Raw genomic sequence first — 14,598 nt, forward strand, 5'->3', positions numbered from 1 at the left:
ATATCCTGCGCCCGGTTTCCCTTATTAACATCTTATATTAGCAGGATCTATTTGCTGTAATTAATGAGCCAATATTGATACATCAGTATGTACTAATCTGTACTTTATTTGGATTTCTTTAGTTTTTACCTAGTATCCTTTTTCTATTCCAGGATCCCATCTAGGATACTACATTGCATTAGTTGTGATGTCTCCTCAGGTTCCTTTTGGCTGTGACAGTTTCTGAGACTTTTTTTGTTTTTGATGACAATGACAGTTTTGAGGAGTACTGCTCAGGTATTTTGTAGAATTCGCCTCAACCGACATTTGTCTAACGTTTGTTTTCCTCAAGGTTAGACTGTGGTTATGAGTTTTGGGGAGGAAGATCATAGGGGCAAAGTGCTATTTTCATCACATCCTAGCAAAGGTACATACTATTAACATAACTTATCACAGTTGATGTTAATTTTGCTTACCTGGCTGTGGTGTGTTTGTCAGGTTTTTGCACTGTAAAGCTACTCTTTTTCCCCTATTCCAATACTTCCTCCTCTGAGAGGAGGTCACTTTGTGCAGCGCAACATTTAAGGAATGCTCCTCTTCTTTAAGGAGGGAGTGTCTAGATAAAGGACTTAGCATTTTGTGATAATTTTATATTTTAAAATTTGTTAAGGTTTCTTTGTGGTCAAATGGAAGATTTTGTGTATCAAGTCTAATGATTTTATTATTCACGACTTGTTTTCCATCTATATGACCTATCCAATTCTGAAAGAGATGCACTGAAGTATTCACTATAATTGTACTTTGATCAAGTCTCCTTGCATTTTTAACAGCTTTTGCTTTATATAGCACCTATTATATCTGATGCATGGTTTTCTTATTGTTGTATCGTCTTCATAAACTTGTTCCCCCCCAGTTTTGTTGAGATATAATTGACATGCAGCATTGTATAAGTTTAAGGTGTACAGCATATATAAACTTGGTTTTTATCACCATCTGATTTCTTTCTTGGTCTTGTTTGGTACTTTTGACCTTAAATTCCCCATAGTCTGTTACCTTGCTTCAATATTGCTCGAATTTCTCCAGTATCATTTGTCTCATTCCTTTATTCTTAATGTGTTTTAGTCAGTCTTGTAAACAGCATCTATTTGTGATTTTTAAAGAACCCAACCAGACAATCTGTCTTTAATGGGAGAATTTAATGCTTTATACTTAGTGCAATAATTCATATGCTTGATTTTAATTCCTCTTTTTAACACATCATTTATATTACATTGTTCTTTCTTTTCCTTTTACTCGTTTATGCTGGCTTAATCTAGTGACTACTCATTCCACTTTTTGGTTGTTGTTAATGTGAAAGTCCTATTGCTAGATTTCCACTCTACTGTTGGTTATCTCTCCTTTCTTGTGTTCCAAATCAGATACATATTCCTTTACTATTACTTGAAAATAAGATCGTTACTTTTGTTACTGAGACATTCTATTAGACATTACCTTAGTCACTCTCCAAGCCTTTAGAACGTTTTCATTTTCTTTATTCTCTTCTCTTCTCTTCCCCAACAGCCAGGACCTTTGGAATGCTTTGTGTCACCTCTTCCTCCAGCTCCCCCCATTCCTAGCTTTTTCTATATAATTTGTCAGACTAGTATTAGTTTTTCATCTACTATGTCTTCATAGTTTCTAGAGTCTTTAACTTAGAACATATTTTACATATATTTGGTCAGTCTGTTACTGCATTTTAATAATTAAGTATAGTCTATGGTATATTTACAGAAAATGTTCATCGACCAATACTATTTCCTCTCTTCTTTATTGTGTTCTACCTTGAGGCTTTTCATATAAGCCATTTATATAAATGTTTTTTATATTTATACTAATGTTAGGAATTTATATGAATCTTTTTTGGTTCGAGTGATTTCATGAGCCTCTTTATTTGGTGTATGTAAATAATAAATAGTACTTTCTAAAAAAATAAAAAAAATAATTCTTCTAAATTCTCACATATACACAATGTCTTACTTATGCCCTGACAGATGAACAAAATTATTACTGGGTATGGGCTCCTTTGGTTTCCACCCTCTTTGTTTTTAGTAGTTTGCATATGTTTTTCCTTTGTCTACTACCTTACCATGTTGAGATGAAAACTCTGATTTCATTCTGGTTCATTCTCTTTATAGGTAACTTATTCTGTCTCTTAACTTCTACAAGAATTTTTCAGATATGTCTAGATGTATCGATACTGACCCTGATATCAGGTTCCCCACATTAAATCCAGCATATATGGGGTTAAAACCAAAACACTCATTCCCTGCTTACTCTCTGGCTTCCCGGCTCCAGAATCCACTATCCTCCATGGAAACAGACACTGTCAAGGACAAGCACCTGGATTATCTCCTCCCTGCAAAGAGATACAGGCTGGTGGGAAAGCTGCTGACCAGCAAGGTTACAGGCTTCCTCCTCTCTCCAAGTGTCTCAAGGCCAAAGACAGGCTGATGGGAAAGCTCTGACCAGCAAGGCCATATGCTCCCTCTCCCCTACCTAAAACCCTAAATAAAAACCCTTCCTCTTAGCTTTTCGGGGAGTTTGGGATTTCAGCATTAGCTGCCCTCTCTCCTTGCTCACTGCTGTGCAAAAATAAAATTGCTACTTTCTTCCACCACGCGTGGTGTCAGAGATTGGCTTGCTGCGCAACGGGTGAGCGAACTCACTTCAGGTTCGGTATCAGTATGTCATTTCTCATAAATTCCAACTCAATCTTAGTCCTTTTAATCTGAAGACTTAGATCTTGTTCCCACAACTTTTTTTCTTTTTCTTTCTTTTTACCTTTCTCTCCTCTGCTCTTCCAATTACCTTTTCTGATTTTAGAATGCCTATTACTTGCATATTAGTTCTTGTGCATCTATCTTCCAAGCCTCTTATCTCTTCCTCTAGATTTCTGTGTTTTTGTATTTTGTGTTCTCTGTGTTGACGTATTTTTTCCATTTGGTCTTCCAAGATAACTTGGGTCTCAACAATGACTAACTTTTCCTTCAATTAATCTACTTAAGTGTTCAGCTGGGAAATCATATGTTTAGCTTCAGAATCTGTTTCCTGTCTACTTGAAACTTCTCAAGTGCTCTTATTATTTTCCTGGCTGTCGTCTGTCTCCTCTAGCAACTTTATTTCATGTTATGAATTCTATTTATTTGCATAAGATCTTCCTCTCTCTGAATATCATAGTGGATGTATTATATCTTTATTTGTTAGCTTAACAGGGTCAGGTGGCACCCTCAGTGATAGAAGCCTTGAAAGTGGTGGAAGGTGATGACTATCCCATGTGGAAGAAAGCCCTCCTCCCTTTTCCCTACTGGAATATTCACAGAGCCCAAGGCTGCACCTGTACCAGGCTGTGCAGAGGCCTCAGAAATGGTTTTACTCAGGAGAGTGTAAGATATATTAAAGTTGGTAGTGGAGGGGAAAGAGGCCACATTTATGCTACTAAATTCCCAGACTCCCTATGTAAGATTTATTCTTTCAATTAATTTTTTGAAACTACGTTATTTCACTGGACTGCCTGGAAATTCAATTTAATGTAATAAATATTTATTGAGCATCCTCCTACACTTGTAAGAATCATAATGACAGTATAATAGAGTAAATGCATATCCTCAGCTGATTCTCTATCAATATTTTTTATTTGTTTTTCTCATGTCCTTTTTATAAAAAAAAGACTTTACTTTTTTAGAGAATTTTAGTTTTACAACAAAAATTCAGAGGAAGGTATAGAGATTTCCCTCACACATGAATAGCCTCTCCAATTATCAACATCATTCACCAGAATGGTCCATTTTTTACCAAGTATGAAGCTACATTTTGTCTCACAGTTATGACACATCAGAATTACCCAAAGTCCATAGTTTACTTAGGGTTCACTCTTGGTCTTGTACTTTCTATGGATTTGGACAAATGTATAATGACATATAGCTATATTGTAATATGGAGTATTTCCACTGTCCTAAAAGTTCTCTGTACTCCACCTATTCATCTCTCCTCCCTACCCTGCCACTGACAACAGCCAATATTTTTATTGTCTCCATAGTTTTGCTATTTCTAGAATGTCATATAGTTGAAATCATACAGTATGTAGCCTTTTCAGATTGGCTTTTTTCACTTAGTCATATGCATTTAAAGTTCCTCATGTCTTTTCATGGCTTGATAGTTCACTTCTTTTTAGTGCTGAATAATATACCATTATCTAGATGTACCACAGTTTATCCATTCACTTACTGAAGGATGTCTTGGTTGCTTGAAGTTTTGGCAGTTATGAATAAAGCTTCTATAAACATCAGTGTGCAGGTTTTTGTGGGGACATGTTTTCAGCTCCCTTGGGGAAATGCCAAGGAATGTGATTGCTATTGTATGATAAGAGTATGTTTAATTTTGTGAGAAACTGCCAAACTGTCTTCCAAAGTGGCTATACCATTCTGTATTCCCACTAGTAATGCATGAGCATTCCTGTTGCTCCACATCCTTGTCAGCATTTGGTGTACTCAGTGTTCTGGCCATTCTAATAGGTGTGTAGTGGTGTGCTGGTTAATTTTATGTGTCAGCTTGATGGGCCTAAGGAATTCCCAGAAAGCTGATAAAACATTATTTTTGGGTGTGTCTGTAGGAGTGTTTCTAGAAAAGATTAGCATTTGATTCAATAGACTGAGTAAAGATTTGTCCTCACCAATGTGGGCAGGCAGCATCCAACCCATTGGGGGCCTGAATGGAACAAAAAAGCAAAAGAAAGGTAAAATCTCTGTCTCTCTTCTTGAGCTTGGATGTCCATCTTCTCCTGCCCTTGGACATCAGAGCTCCTGGTTCTTGGGCTTTTGGACTCTGGAACTTACACCTGTGGCCCAGTTCTCAGGCCTCTGACCTTGGACTTGGAGTAATGACATTGACGTCCCTTGTTCTCAGGCCTTTGGACTCGAACTGAATTATGTCAGCAGCTTTCCTGGTTCTCCAGCTTGCAGATAACAGATTGTGGGACTTCTTTGCCTTCATAAACATGTGAATCAACTCCTATAACAAATCTCCTCTTATATCTCTCTCTCTCTCTATAATATTGGTTCGGTTTCTCTGGAGAACCCTGAATAATACAAGTGGTATCTCATTGTTGCCTTAATTTATATTTCCCTGATGACAAATGATGTGGAACATCTTTTCTGTATGTTTATTTGCCATCTGTTTATCTTCTTTGGTGAAGCGTTCAGGTCTTTTGCACATTTGTAAATTAGATTTTTTTTTTTATTGTTGAGTTTTAAGAGTTCTTTATTTTGGATAACAGTCCTTTATCAGATGTGTCTTTTGCAAATATTTTCTCTTAGCCTGTGGCTTATCTTCTAATTCTGTTGATTTAGTTTCTACTTAGACATATGACTTCCTATATCTTCATATTAATAACTGGTATTTAACTAGTATCAATGTGCTTTCTAGGACAGACATGCTTAATATACTCTAACAAGTAGAGAACTCTGTCTTCTTGGTACTACCTCTAAAAAGCTGCTTTCCTTAATTCCCAAAATTTTCCCGTCGGTCTCTTTGTGTCCTTCTATCTGACAGAACAATAGTTTTTAAAAAGCTAACAGAAACTATCCCCAAATGTGGATGACTGTGAAAACTTAGGAGATGGATTAATTATTGTAAGTGTGGTTTGTTCTTTTTCTGAATGAGTAGCTTTGTTGTTCTATAACATTTTAAAGAATCGGTTATTTCTCATCAAATGTAAATTACTAAGCTGCTATCAAAAGTAATATTGCATGGATGGTGTTTCAGTTTATATTTTGCTATTGTTTTAAACATTAACTCAACAAACAGTAAAAATGTACTCTTTGAAACGTGCTGTGCTAAACGTGGTGAGGAATTAAAAAATGACGCTCTCTAGAGTTTAGCATTCATGGATAAGAAGTTGAGGGAGGGTATTTCCAGGCAGAAATAAAGTCTTGAACAAATGCATATAGATGGAAAGGGCAAGGTTTATTTGACCAAAATGTAACTTGTGTGAATGGGAGTATTGGAAGGCACAGGAATTGAAAGGTAGATTGGCTGTTTGAAACACCCAATGCCCAACTTATTCAGTAAGCAATAGGAGATTTCTGAGCAGGAGAGTAACATTCTCAAAATCATATGTGGGAAGATTAACTAACTGCACTATGTGGGATAAACTGTAACAGAAAGATTGGAAAAGGAATTCCAGTTGAGATAGTAGAATAGACCAGATCAGCAGAGTTGAGAGTACCCACAAGATGACAGCAAGAACGGGGTGAGGGGTGGATTTCAGAAAGATCCCAGAGGTAGAAACAATAGAACTTGGCAGCTGTTTGGATGTGGGAGCAAAAAGAGAACTAAGTAGGTTGAAAAGAGGTTTCAAGCTTTATGTATGGGAAGATGTTTTTCTTCTGAACAGAAATAGGACATCAGCAGGATGGTCAGGCTTCCCAGAGAAAAAATGAATTAAGGTTTGAGAATATTTAATTTGAAGTATTGGTGAATCACTTACTTATATTTAGGTGTTAAGCAGACACTTGGAAATGCATGAATCTCAAAGAGGATTCATGATTTATGAGAAAGAGAGAAGAGGATGGGAGAAGTAAGAAAAATGAGAAAGAAACAAAGGTTAGAGGAGAAAGTAGGTGCTGTCAAGAGAAAGTAGAATGAGAACCTGGAAAGTGGGGAACCTTGGACACCAAGGGAGGGGAAGGTTTCCCAAAAGGGTGATTGCAGAAGAAAGTGAGAGGTGCTTTTCTTTACACTGACTCCCTTCTCTTTAGTAATAGAACCTGGCACCCATAATTTAGCCATGTTTCCCAGCCTTCTTTATAGCTAGATGTGCTATAGTGCTGCAGATGTGACATAGTTTGGGCCAATGAAATATAGGCATATATTTTGTGTGTTACTTCCGGATAAACTCCTTGAAAAGGAGAAGGGCATAATTTTATTCTCCTTCCTACTGTTTATAATGGCTGGAACTCCAGCAGATAATTTTTGGACCATGAGGTGATCTAAAGAATGGAAGCCACTCATCAAGATACGGAGCAGCATGATAGAGCAGATTGATTCCCTGCCATCAAAGAGCCACCATGCTGCCCCTGAAAGACTACCTCTAGTCTTTCTTTTTTAGACAAATATGTAAACATGCAGCCAAACTCAAACAAGAAGTGAGAAAAAAATTATTGGATGTGGAAGTAGAGCACAGTTGGGGGCATTTCCCCTATAATGGCTCTGAAAACAGTTTCCAGAGTCAAACTAACTAGCTTTAAATCCAGCTTCATCATTCATTAACTATGTGATACTGGACAAGAAATTTAATAGCCCTAAGCCTCAACATATTATTAGATAGAGATATTAAATAGAACCTACCTCATGGGTTATGTGAGAAATGATTTACAGTATTCATGTAAAGTGCTTCACACAGTGCTTGCACATAGTAGGTGCTCAATAAATGTAAATGAAAAAAAAATCAGGTGGTCCCTGATAATATGGTATAATTTTTAAAACACATTCCATGAAATTTGATGATTTCAGAGTCATATTAATCCTATAGTTTAGAGAAACAAATGTATATTAAACAAAATACTGAATGTAAAATATATTTTGTAAGCTTCAAATCGTTATATAAATATAAAATTTTACCGTTTTAACTTGAATGCATATCACTTTACAAATGGGATCTTTAATAACATTGATAAGGTATATTTGGTTGACTTTTATAAATGTCAAATGGTTTATTACCATTACCTTATTTTTATTTTTTAAAAGCACAACAATGGAAAATCAGTAAGGATGAGTTGTAGAAATATTTCAAAATCAATTCAGTTTTCTAATACTTATAAGGTATATAATGCTCTTTAAGGCAGAATTCCCACCCCTCATGTGATACTCTAGATATCATATGTTGTTATCTATTTAATCCTCAAAATGTTATAAAGAAAAATTGATGACTACAGAATTCTTTATTGCTGTGAAAATATTTGATAAAGAACTAATTTGACTTAAGCTCCATTTTAAAGTTTATTCTAGTGGGAGCCAACACGGAGAAATGGAAAAAACTCAAATTTTGTAGTCAAATAAATCTTAGTTCAAACAGGTTCCATTTCTTCTTACTAATACTGTGGAAATGGTCATATAGTGTAACCACATTAGAACTGGCATTAAACATTAGCATTAAAACTACTTTTCAGGGGGCAAGCCTGGTGGCGCAGTGGTTAAGTTCGCATGTTCCACTTTGGTGGCCTGCGGTTTGCTGGTTCGGATCCCGGGTGCGGACATGGCACCGCTTGGCAAGCCATGCTGTGGCAGGCGTCCCACATATAAAGTAGAGGAACATGGGCACTGATGTTAGCTCAGGGCCAGTCTTCCTCAGCAAAAAGAGGAGGATTGGCAGCAGTTAGCTCAGGGCTAATCTTCCTCAAAAAAAAAAAAAAAAAACCAAAACAAAACTATTTTTCAGGAATTGAGGAATGCAATCCTGAATCAAATTCTTTATTTTGTGTTCATATGTATTTATAATCCTGAGTTAATACGTTTTTAATTTTTTTAGCAGCACACTCATTCTAAACTATTAAAGTAATATTTACCACAATGAGACGGTGAAAATGACTTACCATTCTCATTTAAAAATACTTTCTGATTCTGAAATACTGTGTACCATTCTGGTTACTGAACCACAAGAGGAAAATAATAGCTGGGACTGAGGGAGAGAACAGCCGCAGTGATGGCAGAAACAGGGTAGGGACTTTCACACCAAAAACTTATTAAAGAAGGACTTTTTGTTAAGAATGCAGAATTCTGAGAGACCAAGCATTACAAAGTTATGAAGAGTGTAGAGGTCGTATCTCAGTGGTGTGATATTTAGGTAGGATCTGGCCACAAGTCCCAGAAACACTCCGTCCTGCCATTGATCAGCTACCCCTCCCCACCCGGTCCTTGAGGAAAGGATTGCAACGAGGAGGCAGGCAAGATAAACTCTGTATTCCCAGCCGGCACAAAGGAGCGAAGGTCACAAACCCCCCTTTAGACATCTATAAATGAGCTGGGACACGACCTGTGAAGAACGCCTCTTGTCTAAGTCGGGTCAGGCTCACTGGCCAAAGAGCAAACCACACAGCAGATAAAGCCTGCTTGACCACTTCCATTCCCAATGTCAAAGCCCAATCTACCCCAGCGAAGAGTACTCTAGGCCGTTCCAGACAAGAGCCGAGAGGGGGACGTGCGAGTCTGCCCCAGTGCCTGCAGCAAACATGGCCTGGACCTGAATTTGCTTCCTGGGTTTACATTTTTGTTCGGGTCAAGGGCAAATAATGTCCTTAAGGAATGTCCAAGAGCCGGCTAATTTACAGGCACCGCTGGACCATCCTCCAAAGCACACAGACTTTTATCCTTCTAGCTCTATGGCTCTTTCCTTCACACTATATCTAAAGTCTAACAATGAACCTCCTCCAGATCTCAGCGGGTAACTGTGGCCGCTGGGGACAAGGTTTAAACACGAGGGCTTCTGAAGAATGCAAGAATTGCAGTCAGTGAGAAAGATCACTGATCAGCGTCTCCTTTCTTAGCAGGAAGAGGTTTCCAAAGTACTGCAACATTTGTTGTTTTATCATTTTGTACATCTCTCTTGTCCCCTTCTGTTATGGATTATACATGGTCTTCTCCCTTAGCTATAGAAAGCCTGAGGATGGGGCCTTACACCTCTGTATCCCCAGAACCTAGCAGGGTACTGAATCTATACTATATGCCAATAAGTATTTTCTAAGTGACCAAAAGTTATTCAGCTGGTTATTGAGCAGGGAAAAAAGGCATTACAGATGTATTCTTGAGAAGCACGTGGCCTTGTATAGAGATCATTCTAACATACCTGGAACGATTAAGCCACAATAAATGACCCACAGCATTGAGTATTAAACTGTGTTCCACAGAGCATACACATTGTAAGAAGTTATAGCGGGAACAAGTTAAAGTAACGTGGCTGATTCAGGGGAGGGCATGGTCAAAGCAGGATTCGGGTAAGCCTTCAAGCATGATGAGATTCCTGCTGAAGGAATAGCTCGAGACAACCCTGAGGTGGCTTCCGACAGACTCCTCCATGCCTCCGCAGAAGCCGAGCTCCTTCGCCTAAGGTTAAGGGCCCCACGGTCTGGAGGGCGGCCGGGCGCCACCCACGGCGAGGCCCGACCCCAGCGGCAGCTCGAGGCCCCCGGCCCCGCTCCCTGTCGCCGGCACGCGCTGCTCTCTTCGCACAGCGCGGGCGGACACCAGGCAGAGTCCCAGGCGCTCCTCCTCTGCTGGGCGCAGGCGCCGTTCGCGCTAGATCGTTCTGTTCTTACACGGTTCTTGCCGGGCTCTTGCCAACCGCCATAGCTGATTTATAGGGGAGATGAATCACGGTCAGGCTAGCCGTAACCCCTGCTAATGCGTTTCCTCGAGATTTTCTGACGAGACTGTGACCTACAGCAGAACCCACAGAAGAAACCACGGCTCGAGCCGCCCTCTCCTTCAGGACGCCAGAGCTCCGCGCGGGGCGCGCGAGCCGTCTCAAGGCTCCCCACTGCCACTCCGAGACCTCGGCCCGGAAGCACCGTCCCTCTCCTTCCCAGAGACTTCCGGGGCGGAGGGAAGTAGGCGGAGTCAGGGCCGGAAGCACAGGGGCGGGGCCCCTGTTCTTTAGTCTCTTTTGGATCCCTGCCGCAGCTCTCGGCTAGGGCATAGTTACATCGTCGTGTGGGGTGTCTTATGTCTGGTCGCGCTCCCTGCCGCTTTACCATGGGGTTAGAAATCGACCTGAGGGAAATCTGACACCAATGAACGGGTGGGGAGGCAGCCCCTCTGCTGGCTCCTCCGTGTATGGAAGTTCTGCCCCCGCCTTCTCGCACTGTCTGCTTCCTTTTGCTCCACACCCCCTCTAGCCGCCCGATTTTACCCCTTTTCAGCCACCCGCTCCTCCATTATGTATGATCGGGCTCCTCGCTGGCTCAGATTGGCGAAAGGTGGCAGCACTGAGGATCACGTGGGTCCTGGGTCCTACCAGGTACCTTTCCTGAAGCAGCAGGCAACAGGTAAGGAAGGTGCAGGGAGAGGCGAGCCTTCTGTGACAAGGCACCTCACCTACAGCCTGCCCGCTTCCGTGTGCCTGCGAATTAAACGTAATAGCACCACTTCATAAATACAACGAAACATGAAGCAGGCAGGGGACGTCCTGTCCTTAGTTTACAGGTGATAACTGGTAAAATCATTTCTCCTGTTTCACAAGGTCAGTGAGCCTATGGCTAGGACTTTTGATTCTACAGTGGTCGTCTACATCATACTTTCAATGGAACACATTCGATCTAGGATTTCCTTCCTCTTGACTATGAGTCTCCAAGTCCTGTGTACTTCTTACCGCCTACTGTCTCTTCTTTGTAAACCTGTCTGCCTCACATGCCTATTTCTACCATTAGCCAGAGAAACATTTATTTACTAGGATGTAACTCATGTTTTTATTTTGCAATATCATTTAAAGATAGTGCTATGTATTTTTTCAGATAGATGCTTCCTATCTGACTATACCCATTTCACTTTGAACATACTTAGTGAGGGCCCTTTATCTCATTTTCTGTAAAGAAAAGCTACACTCTTGAGAGATGGAGTGGGGATGGGTAATTTAAATGATTATTTGCTCTCCGCATTTGTTTGCAGTTAGTGACTTTGGGGAAACTTTTAATAAATATTTCCAGTTTGTTTTCTGCTTTTCCTAATCTGATGATTTTGCGGAACTTAATACCATCCAAATTATAGTTTTTCCCTTGTTAACCTGCCTTTTCCCTATTCCTACACTATTTTTAAACAAAGGCCAGGATCCATCACTCTGACATGGCTGGTCAGATTAGGTTATTAAGCCTAATACCTAATTTAGGTTTCTTTGGGAGTACGAATTTGTCATTTGTCATTGTTTTAATCTTGAATTTTACTGCTTTTCAGCATCTGATATTGATATTAGTATTCTTGGAGCTCATTATGTCTTTATTTGATGCAGTTGAGTTGTTAGAAACATTAACTCCCTAACAATTTACTAGCCACCGACAACCACCCCAAATGCTTACACTTATGATACTTTTCAATCCTTTTTTAATTTTGACACAACTGACCACCCTCTTTTTAGAACTATTTCTTCCCCTGGTATCTGTAACGTCATCATTTTTGCTTGTGTTTTTCTCCAAATTGCTGTCTTGACATGGTTCCTGATAAATGGTTAGAACCTAATAAACATTTGTTAAATGCTGAATCAGGAAATCATTTTCTCCCCTCTCCAACAAAGCCTTCATAGTCTTCTTTAAAGTTTTTTATTTTTTCTAAACACCTTTTAAATGTTTGTCTTGTACTTTCCATCCTTTGCTTGTGGCTTTTCTCACGTGCACTTTCTCATTCAGATCCATAGCTTCAACTGCTATGCATATTCTGACTCTGCTGACTCCCAGAAGACAGTCGTTAGGCATATAGGTGAGTTATATCTCTAAGATGAGCTTTCTTCTAATCTTAAGGCTTTCAACATCGCCAGTTACTTTTTGGGAAATCTCTATCTGGGTGGTCTCTGGCCTCTGAAATTCCAAGTGTCTGAACTCATCATTTTCTGCACTATTACAGGCCCCTTTGAAAAAAATTCCCTATCAGTCAATTATAAACGTTAGGCTTTGGACTTGTTCTAGACTCTTTCTTCTCTTACTGACCACTCCCATTGATCATTAAGACCTATTGATTCTGTCTTTTCAGTATCTCTCAAATTGGTCCCTATTGTTCACTTAACTGCCCTTCACTTGGTTCAAGCCTCATGATTTCTGTTCTGAAATAAACCAATATTACTGATTTCTCTTTATTTCAGTCTCCAATCCAATTTCTATCTTATGGCTAACATGATCTTTCTAAGATAAAATTATGGTTTTCTTTTAAACATGTTGTTTGAAGCATGTATAATTATGTTGTTTTTTTAAACACTAAGGTTAAAATCTGAACTTCTTAACATGGTGCATAAGATTCTTCACGATCTGATTCCTGACCTGGTCTCCCACTTTACCTGGTCTTTTTAGGCAACCACACCTCCACCAACATTTAACCTACATATTAGCAATTCTGACTTTGCGTTTTCTATAAGTTCATGGCTTTGTACCTGCTGATAGCTTTGCTCAGTATGCTCTCTCTTCCTTTCTCACTTGGCTAATTCCTACTTAATCTTTGAGACTTAGGTAAAGTGAAGTTGTTCTCTGACTCCACTCTTTTTCAAATTTTCCTTCTTTGACTCCTCAATGACTCTTTCATTTACTATATTGTAATTACCTGTTAATTTCTCTGGCTGCTACACTAAAATGTGAGCTTCTTGAGAGTGGTAACCACGATCTTTACTCTGTTATTCTCAGTTTTAAGCTCAATACCATAACGGATAAGTGCTTAATTTAAAAAAAAATAACAAAGTAATTCTTGAAATAAAGTTAAAAATTCTAACGAGCTACACATAGCAAAATTAAAAACTCTCATAACATGACTTGTGTGAACTCTGCTTAGAGAGCAGTAAGTAGGGTGTTGCAAGGCCCTTCTTTTATTGTTTTATCGGATTGTGCCTTGTTCACCTACGAAGGAGACTAGGAAATTCCATGCTTGAGAACTTTGAGCAGCTGCCTCTTATAGATCCCTGTTTTAGCACTACTCAGCAGTGACATCCTGATAATGGATAGAGGTACAAGTGTCTCTTTAGTCATTTCTGTATTTGATTCCCTGGCGAGATAATTTAAAAGTAGCTACCGTTCCTTTCCTAGGTACGTTCTGCCTTACTCCTAAGACCAGTAACATACTGGACTATGCAGAGGTGTAAACAATTATTTCAGTTAATGGTCAGGTAGTTTTTACAGAGTGTGATGTAGGAAGAGCAGATATTGGGACTTTGTATAGCTTGCTTGTTACCTTGAACTACACAAGAGGAGAGGACTTTAGAGTCCTGGATCTTCAAAAGAAGGATGCAGATGCTCATTATTCTAACCTTTCTCTCTCCTAATTACCACTGTCCTCTTACTGTAGCGGATTTGGTCAATCCTCCACTGTCTTGTTTCCACATATTCCTCAGGAAATTCTTTCCACCCTAATTTGCAAACTTCATTGCCTCTGCTTTTGGCAATTTGATCAGATTCTTTTCCACCCAGGATTTGCAGCCTGAAAGGGGTGGGACTGAGCTGCCTTGATTTCATGAGTGGGGGAGATAATGGATCTTCCAGTTCTAGATTAGTGAGAGCTGTTCCTGATTTTGTCATAGTTATCTGAGGAGCAAGCATATCTTAACTCATCAAAGAGTTCCCTAAAGACAGCCAACCTAGTAAAATATGACAAAAACACAGTCCTTTTAATAATGTGACTGCTCCTGGCATTATTGTGCTAAGGAGTATTTCACTGCTTTTTGAGCTTGATTTACATAATGAATGGCACCCCACATTAGTTGTATATAAGTTATCTATATTGGTTCTATATTAGTTATCTAAGCGGGGTGACACCAGCTCCTAAATATATTCTTTCCCAGATTTCTTCTTTGATGTGGGAGAAAGCTTTCTCTCCCCCAGAAGATTATCTTCTGGTTAGCTTTAT

The 14,598-nt window shown here is 39.4% G+C and overlaps 1 protein-coding gene across 1 annotated transcript in view; it reads left to right on the forward strand.

The window, feature by feature from the left end:
- The first annotated feature begins 10,688 nt into the window (after window positions 1–10,688).
- STPG2 (sperm tail PG-rich repeat containing 2) overlaps window positions 10,689–14,598 on the forward strand; it is a 296,808-nt gene continuing 292,898 nt past the window's right edge. Inside the window, exon 1 of the mRNA XM_070506544.1 lies at window positions 10,689–11,054. Within this exon, the coding sequence (XP_070362645.1) occupies window positions 10,946–11,054 (109 nt within the window). The 5' untranslated portion in view covers window positions 10,689–10,945. The remainder of the gene's footprint in view (window positions 11,055–14,598) is intronic.

This window comes from Equus asinus, chromosome 3 (genome assembly GCF_041296235.1).
Source record: "Equus asinus isolate D_3611 breed Donkey chromosome 3, EquAss-T2T_v2, whole genome shotgun sequence".
Lineage (NCBI taxonomy): Eukaryota > Metazoa > Chordata > Mammalia > Perissodactyla > Equidae > Equus > Equus asinus.